At 25.6% G+C, this 10,248-nt stretch overlaps 1 protein-coding gene across 1 annotated transcript in view; it reads left to right on the top strand.

The window, feature by feature from the left end:
• The first annotated feature begins 5,305 nt into the window (after nt 1–5,305).
• LOC113557178 (protein big brother-like) overlaps nt 5,306–10,248 on the top strand; it is a 29,129-nt gene continuing 24,186 nt past the window's right edge. Inside the window, exon 1 of the mRNA XM_026962533.1 lies at nt 5,306–5,494. Coding sequence (XP_026818334.1) covers nt 5,306–5,494 — 189 coding nt within the window. The remainder of the gene's footprint in view (nt 5,495–10,248) is intronic.

Genomic DNA, 10,248 nt, shown 5'->3' with positions numbered 1-10,248 from the left:
GAGGTCGCTGTTTGTTAAAAAAATATAATAATAAATATTATTCGTAAAATATGTGTAGATGTCGCGGACAAAATGTTGTACATTTATATGAAATAATTTGATTAATCGAAATTATTATAATTTTTGTTACATAATATAATTACGATTTATGTAGGTATATAGTACATACTATTTTTTGATGACTCTTGTCCAAATTAATTTCAGATTTAATCAACCTCTCTTTGAATGCGACAATCAAAATTGTATTAGGTATTTATTGTACGCCATCGGAGATGATTTTGAGAAGGGTCTTTGAGAGACTCCTTCGTAAATCACTTAATTATTTTTAATATGTAAGCAGTTAACAATTTAATAAAAGTTTCAAATTATGACATGAATAAAATAGAAGTAGGATAGTCTTTGACAAGAAGATGGAACTAATATTTTTGAAATAATTTTTATTTTTTTGATACTTCGATAATACATACTATACTTTTACTTTGAATATTGATACTACTTACCTACCTATTAAATGCATCCCCTCAGAAGTTTTGTGATAACCGCAATATGCATATAGATACCACATACGTCATTATCATATAAAATGGTACCTATAAAAATAAAACTTTGTAATAATTATTGTTGTATCCATCTATAAATATTCAATATATAAGTAGTAAGTACTTAAATGAATTATTGCTATAACATTTTTATTGAATGTAAAAACTAAAAATTATAAATTATAAATAAAATGTTACACATTAATTTTAACTTATGTATAAACAAAATCATTATAATTTGTATAATTAGTTAAAATAACATTTATGTCAGTGCTCAAATTAGGAAAAATTAAGTAGAGGAGCTCAATCAAACGATTTAAAAACTACGTTCCAAGTTCACAATTACTTAACACAGACCAGTGGAGGGCTTTGCCCCTACACCACCCTTGACAACCTTACTTATATTTTGAATACCACTTTTAAGTTACACAAATATTTTAATTTATAGAATCGATATTTATAATACATTATAAGCAAAAACAGTGTGATATTATAATTAGTTAATAAGTAAACTTCAAAAAAATATATAAGTGATAAAAATAATAATAATAAATTAATAAACATTATCAAAAATAATCTTGATACTGAAAATTGTAAAATTCGTAATATTATAAATTGAAATCCACAAATCCAAATTATTTTGAACATAAGTTTCAGGTTTGTCCCGTTTTTTAGTATCAAAATTATTTTTGATAATAGTTTATTAATGTATTATTATTACTAGGGGCTGGTGAAACTCGATTCTGGTATGTAAAAGCCGCCTTCGGCACCTTTGAGGTGGTTGAGTGAAAATCGTTTCACTGGAAATTCGGTAGGGAATGGTGATCGGGTGTCTAGAAATTGATCGCTAAAAATGTGATAAAGTCGATTACCGTATTTGTGAGTACCCCCTTAATATTTATCATTTATGCCCTTAATCTAGTCTTGAATATAACTATACCACGATATTTAATAATTCAGAAGTTAAAAGTTAAGCTAACGTTTTTAATAATGTATCATTAAATTATTATTTTAAAGTATAATGGTACATTTAAATGATTTCATTTTAACATCAATTTTTATTGTTATATGGTTATGGTTATATGTTTATGGTTAAAATCAAGTTGGGCCAGAATTTATAATTTTATGAAAAGTGTCATCGATGCATACAATTGAATAAAAAATTACTAACACATCATTATATGAATAGCCATTATAGGCGGAATAATTATTGCGGCATATTATGCATGGCTTCAAAACAAATGGATACAATACAAGTACGGAATTCCATATTGTTTAATACGTAAAGGTTAGGTTAGGTACGTAGTATGTATACTCCGTTCCAAATAAGAGCTTATCGGGCTAGTAAATCTTCAATTCAATGTGATATAGACGATATACATTTATTGATGTGCTTTATTTTTATTTATTTTTTCAAGGAATCGATGAATATGTAAAAACATCATTTACTCAATTTGAAATAAGATATTAAACATTTATCATATGTACCGGAATCAATTAAGGAAATGCTAGAAAATGTTAAAAATATCTTAGAACTAGGGTGAAACAAGAATCTCTGATTTGACTACTGTACCTGTACTTAACTGGTGACTATATATAACGAGGAAACTCTATCTACTACATTTTCAAATGTTACTTAAATCATATAGAGATAAAGTAAGTATCATCATTTAGACATTTATGAATTTAACCTATTACTTAATTTCAACATAGCATGTTATTTATTTATCTTTCAGATTTCAGAATTATCACTTTCTGTCGGAAAAACTATTGCAGAAACAATAAAGCGCACAATGCAAAAATTATTTTTTGGTTATGCAATTATTCTTATACTGAATTTGAAGACAAAAATAAATTTTCTTCTTTGAAATCTTGCAAAATAATTTTAAGGTTTTTATGGCATTTTATAGCTATTCTTTGAAATTGAAAAATAATTGTTTGGGATTTTAAATTTAATGTGTAATAATTAATAGTGTAAGAATTGATTGTGGATATAGAAATTAAAATGGTTGTTGGTCAGTAAAAAAAATAATCTTATAAACTCGAACTTAAATTTTATTGTTTTAAAATACTTAATAATTAGATATAATATGAACAATATTTGGTAAAATTCGTTATATTATAAATTGAAATCCACATTTTAATAAAAATTATTTTGGACATAAGTTTATGCCATCCTCCCGTCCATGTGAAAAAATAAAGCTGGAGTACGCAAAAAAAAAATAAATAAAAAGTAGCAGAGTTCCGTCCCCTTACGTCTCCCCCCCCCCAGATTCGAGCACTGTGTAATAGAAATATAGAATGCAAATTTGCATTTGGTACGTAATTTTATATCTTTTTAAATTTAAAATTTAAATATTATACATGTATACCTACTATACCTATTACCTACTAATCGTCATACTGTGTTTGAAAGTTGAAACCACGGTTTAAAAGATAGAATATTATAAACCGTAGTTGAAACAGTCTGATTTTGTTTTAATCAAATCAGTAAGTATATTATAATATAATACCGAGGTTAAGTGATAGGCGAAGCGTTCTTGGATGAAAATATTTTTATTGTATTTATGTTACTAAATATTTTCATCAACCAGATGATTTTTCGTACCAAATCGAAAAAAATTCTTATTCATTTCGTATTTGTCATTATTATCAATACTCAAAATAGTGTTCTGGAAAAATTGTACAAAAACATCAAATGTATGGTTAGTTAATCATTTTTAACAGTAATTAAAACAAATATTTCTTCAATCGGATATATATATTTTTTTAAATTTAAAATCACCAGTTACCTAGCTGTATTAAAAACAGAAACAAAAAAAAATTGAATGTCTGTTTTTACAATTATTCAACTAAAGAAATATTTGTTCAAATTTTAAATTATCTGCTTATTTTTATTATTATTGTTTTCTTTCTTTATTTTTATTAAATTTATTTATAAGTTAAATTGTTTAGCAAATGAAGTACCTATTTATACTTTTTATTTTATTATACACAGTTAAAAATATTAAAGTAGGTATTTTGTTTTTTATAATTATTTTTTAAAAATAAATATAGTTTTTTTTTTTTACTTATCAGTTTTCAGACTTAAATAGTTTGTTAGATAGGTAAAGCCGTAGGTATAGGTTTTGAGTTGTTCTAGGGTTTTACACGATAATGAATATATTTTTTACAGATATCTGGAGGAGTATTGGGAAAATCCTGATTTATCTACGTATATAATTAGAAACCAAATAAGAACCCAAATAAACCTACCTATAAAATACGTAAAAAGTTTATGCACAAAACAATTTGTTTTATGGTAGAGATGGAGAAGCATTTTTAAAAAATCAACATATTGCTAGTTTATTAGAAAATAAATTCATACAAATTTTATAGTCTATACTCTATATTAAATATTTGCGAAAAATATTTCGTGTGGTGAATATTATGCGTCTTGACCTCTCTGGTCAAGACAACTTCTTCAAGTTGTTAGTTTTTATAGTCTTAGTCTAAAACCATTGGTACGTTACTGTCACTGTTTTTAAGTTAAGTAGACACAATCATTTTAAACTATTTTAGTGTTTTTCTTTAAATGCTGTTAAAAATAAAAGTTCTCAATCAATATATTGACTTATAAGTTGGAAAATGTAATAATGTAATACATGGAACTTCGTAGTTCGTAAGTTGTTTTTATAAGTTTATAAATCTAAAATTCATCAAATAGTAAGTAGGTACCTAAATTGTTTTGTATTTGAAAAAATTTGCAATGCTGTGCAGGATCAGCATTTAGCTTTAATTAATAATATATTTACTATAGACATTGCAAAGTCAAAGTCCAAAAACATATACGACTCATATACTTACAACTTATGCAAATCCACAGTTTTCGAATAATTTTCATAAAATATTCATCAATAAATCCGTATTATCATATGCTACGTTTTACTTTTTAACATATAAATATTTAATGTATATTTGATTCACAAAAAACTATTGGTATTTTTTTATTTATACATTGTTACTATTTGTTACAGAAAATAAAAATATTTATTTTATATACTTACATAAATGATTAGATATAATTTTAGACCTGTATTTTATATTTGATCAAAACAACCCAAATAACCAAAAATCTGCCCACTTAACATTTAATGCAGCTTAAGAATATGTGTATTTAATTTATCACGAACGACGTCATGCAGTATCAGCTTAGTATTATAAAACATAAAATAATAATAATATATAATGAACATTGCAGGACCATATAAATATTGTTTTAATTTTTCACGTCGTATACAATTGCAGTGAAATACATTGCATAATTGTGATTTTAATAAGACATCGAACAGTCGGCAAAGGGTGAAAACCCAAGAACCCTCTCTGATCGCGGCCGCTAACAATAATGGGTGGAGACCGGATTGCTCGTGAAATTTCGCTATTGGTCGTTCGGTCGGGACGGACGCGCGCGCCCCTCAGAAACTCGTTGCTGCTGCCGTCACCTCGTCCGCGCGCGGCAAACGGTTCCGCGTCGTCGTGCCGTCCGCTTCTGCGAACGCACGTTGGATTTTTTGAAAATTTTTTACTAGTAATTACTTTCACGCGCACACTCCAAATCATATTTAGGTACTCTGAGACGATACTGTAGTCGATAAGTGTTCTTTTTTTGATCACAGACCACTGCAGTCGTACAATATCGTACCGTCCACACAACGTATACACTTACCTATATACACGTAATAGGTGTATATTAAAAATCAAAAAGTCAATCGAGATATATTGAAATAATGTTGATGATGAACGATCTGGGATCGATGGCTGCCGGTATGATGCCGTTTGACCCGATGTGCGGCAGCCTCTACGAGCAACAGCCGCCCAAGCCTCGCTTCATATTCAAGATGCCGCGCGTCGTGCCCGACCAGAAGAATAAATTTGAAACCGACGAACTTTTCAGGCGTTTGAGTCGTGAGAGTGACGTGAGTAACCTATTTTACCTCTACATATTTATATAACTTTAAAGTCATTCCCATTGATAAATACCTATTGTACATTATACATGGCCATATGGGTACCTTTAAGTGTATTTACGTATTGATACACTCCGATATAATGGTAGTATGGTACCTACATACTATATTATAAAAATTTAAATAGTTTCATATCTAACTATATATATTATGGTTTTTTGTAAACTTATAAGTTACTAAGTTAGGTATAATAATATCTAACTTAGTAACTTATAAGTTTAATTTAAGCTGTACGATGCAATGCAATCCATAAATTGTTTTTACATGTTATGAGTCAAAAAAATACATTATTATTCGATATTATTTATTTATTTATGATTTTACTATTTGATACAAATATACCTACTATTGACTATACTCGCTACAACTCATAATATAGGTAGGTACTTCCTAAATACAGACGAGTAACACTGAATACTATGAGATGTATTGATTAAGTAGACTGTTAAGTGTTAGATAATTATAAATATTAACACTCATATTATAATATTATAGTATTTAGACTATTTATAAAAGTGTGTAGTCTTAATGTTATTTTGACTGTGGTTACTTAGGTATATCGTATATGACTTATCAATGGACCTATATAGCTATATCTGCGTTTCAAAAACTATATATTATAAAACTTACCTTATTTTTTTATATATATTTTAATAATAGGCTACATACATTTGTTGTTCCATTTAAATTTAATCTTACCAGTATTTATTTATAGTAAGTTATAATTATAAATTATTGAGAAAATAAATATTATTGATTTCAGGATTTAAGCTATAAGTTTATAGGTAAAGCTTGTTATTATATTAACTGCAAATAACGAAATTTAATGTTTGTATGTCTGATCACTATAGTGATTGTATGAAAAAACCGCATTTTCATATTTTAATGAACAATTTATTAATATTTTCTATTTATTTTGACTTAAGTCATATAAATTATCGCATATAATACACAATGTAATAAATAATAATATTATACATATAAAATTATAGTATATTGTGTAAACATTTAACTCACATTTAAGTAAAAAATAGAAGTAGGTTATTTACTTATCGGGTAGGTATTATAATACTTTACTTATTAGTTGTTACAGAAAAAATATAATATTTTATATATAAATTGGTGTTTTCATACACGCAGCACTATTTTTTTTAAATATACCTATTATTAGTTTTGGTTATTTGTGTTTTGTATATAGCTATACACAAGAACGGAGTTTGTATTATTTTAAAATAAATATAAAATTAGCATAGGTATACAGATAAATATTTCCATTAATTATTAGTTTATAACTAAGTAACAAACTTACTTATAGTTACTTAGTTTGTTACTATTATAATACTACATGAATTATATGAGGAGGAAGACCCATTAGTGTGAAAACCCTCAGTTTATATTCTTTAAAAGAGGACATTCATACGTTAAGAATGAAAAATCCATTTTACTATGTTATTTTTAATATTAGAGTGAATTGTTTTATTGTAAAATTTAAAAGTGCCTGAGAATATTGTCTAAATACCAACATAGGTTTTTTTTGTTGATATTTTAATTTTGAAGCAAGTTAAGAATGTTTTAAAATGTACTATGATACTGCGATAATAATACGTATGGAGTCTCATAACATTATGCCATTATACCAACAATTATACAAAAAAAAAAAAATTTTGATTAATTAATTAATTAATCTTTTTAGATATATTTTCTTAGATATAATGTATATTTATACATTTAAATAATAAAGCCCCATTTAGAGGTATTCATTTTCACATTCAACTGTATAAAACTATGTTATTTTATTAAGTATCATAAAAAGATATATCAAATACATACAGAATAATTCATAGCTATCACTGAATGTGTATTTTTAAAAGTCCCATATTCATAATTAAACAGAATAATTTAACCGTGAAATTTGGTTTTCTAGTGACTTAAATGTATAGTATATATCGTGCGGTACAACTGGTTAATGGTAGATGTGTGTTTAAAACGATTTTCGAGTATTTCAAAGCAGTCTCCCGCTGATTCAGGTTGGTGGGTGTAAAGACTGTTATTTATCACGTCATGGTATGAATTGCATTTTGAGTAGGTATTGAATTTTTAAATGAGAAAAATTCGGCCGGCAATATAAGTGTATGGGTATTGTATCATTGGAATTCGGTGACACAGTATTCTTTTATTGTTATTACATAGGGTTATATTATTATGATTATGATCATTACAGTAGGGTTGTAATAAATTCATTTAACACTGGTAAGTACAGTGGTAAGGAAAGTTGATATACATGACCAAGTACAAAAATACATAATTATTTAATGACGTCAAATTTTAATGTATTATATAAAATTGTTCAAGTATAGTTTTACAATTATTATTTAATCTTTAATGAATAATGATATTATTATAATGTCTACAGTTAAATTAAAGTGTTTATTTAATAATTAATACGATAAGTAGTGATTTTAATTTAATCTAATTTTTTAAACTGACGTACATCATCAATACTTATGAAAATTATCATAGATACTTAACTATGGAAAATTTACTGGGTTTTTTTCAATAAACATTTATTATTTTGTAGTTTATACGGATTATATTATAAATTTGTAAAACTAAGGTTTAAAAATGTATACTATTTGTATTATCTTAGTTGACGCCTTTTATCGTTATTATATAATATAAATAATGTTTTAATAATCAAATATTCAAGTATAATAATTTAATGAATATTACACAATCACAATACATTATATGTTATTATATTAAAAATAAATTATTAAATGTTTTGATAATTTATATTTTTATTAAGTTATTTATATTCTTCACAGTTCTCACATATTAGTTTTTCTATTAAATACACAAAAGAGCTTTATATTTTTTTATTTTCACTGTTTTATGACTACCATGACAGCCAAAAATAAATAAATAATAATAATTCAAATAAATAAAAGACAATTATGAGTATTAAAGTACAGAAAAATATTTTAAATAAAATACCTGAGATGGTTTGACAATTTAGATTGGGGAGGAAGGGTTTATAAAGCATATAGCAATACACTGCTAAAACAGTAAATAAAATAATATATATAAGAGTACCAATATGGGAATATATATAATAATATTTCGGTATTTATATTAATTCAGTTTCGATATAATAACTTTATACAATAATATATTTCAACGTAATTAAATATAACATTATTTTTCGCTTTTAATGAAATATAGTAAATTATATGAGTTTATATAATAATAGATAGATCTAATAAACGTTACTTCATTGTATATTATATGAATATATTATTATTTCATTAATACACCGATGGTATTTCAAATCCTAAATAATTTGTTGTATGACAATGTTGACTGACCTGTTATAAAATATTTTTTATGTATTTTTTTTATTATAATACCCTGTTATGCATGAGCATGATCAATGCTGAATTTATGGCTGTGTATAGTGATTAAAAAGTCTGTATAACTTGCAACGATATATAAGGTATGTTCAAAACGGTAGTGAGTAATTCGGTTTACCTATATCTAATATTCCAATCTATTTGTATATTTTAACATACATCTAAAAGAGGTAAAAAAGATTAAAGATTGTACAACAGAAAATGAAAGGTGAATCACGAAATTTTTCCAACCTTACCTAATGAATGCGTTATAAGTAACTAACCGCATTATTGTATATTGTACTGAATGTATAAAACGAGTTTCATATTTTTTGCGACTAATTACAATAGTCATGTTCACTAGTATGGCGATGAGGTTGTGTTATGGTAATAATTATATTTAAAATTACTATATTATATTATTAGTTTTTACCAATGTTTTTATTTTCTATTTGAAAAATTACCAAATTGATTTATTCCTTTTTATTTACATATAGTCTGCACAACCCATTTACACATAAATACTCGTATATGTTGTAGATGTTCTTAACAAATGTAATACTACTAATACTTGTTTATGAAAATTATTTTCTTATAAACATAATTACATATACTTAGTACCTACCTAGATATCATCTAGTATAATAATTAGTAAAATCAAATATTGAAATATATGTTCTATTTACTCGTAATATAAATATGGAGATATAATAACACATTGCACGTATTTATAAAAATCAGTGGCACGTTTACAGGGTAGGCCGACTATTGACTAGGCTCGGGCCTGCCCAACTTTTATTTTACTGTTTTGTTTTTTTCTATCAAAAATAAAAATGTTGGTATTAATATTATTAATATTTATTATTGAATATTATTATCTTATTATCATACGTATGTCCTATGTAATAGAAGAAATCTACCCTAATAGTTATAATTACAATCCGGATTTGATGGGTTTTCAGGGCATTTAAAATTAATACGTCAAGATATAATTTGAGTACTTAACTAGAGCAAAATTGGGGCATCCAGCGAACAATATTTTAGTATATAGATATAAACGTTTGAATAGTTATATGATTTACCAAACATTAAACTATTGTAATCTAAAAATTATGACAACAGCATAAAAGAAAATTATTACAGGGGAAAAGCCTAGCAAAGTATTATTATTCTGTACTCATATAGTCATATATACTATATATAAAAAGGTGTCGTGGTAATATTATATTTAATGTAAAATGCTTAAACGACTAAATAAGTAAACGATCATTGAAAATGCATAACACATCGAGATTTATATAGATTTCCATAATT

The sequence above is a fragment of the Rhopalosiphum maidis genome, chromosome 3 (genome assembly GCF_003676215.2).
Source record: "Rhopalosiphum maidis isolate BTI-1 chromosome 3, ASM367621v3, whole genome shotgun sequence".
Classification (NCBI taxonomy): Eukaryota; Metazoa; Arthropoda; class Insecta; order Hemiptera; family Aphididae; genus Rhopalosiphum; species Rhopalosiphum maidis.
This window is presented reverse-complemented; position numbering and strand designations above follow the sequence as displayed.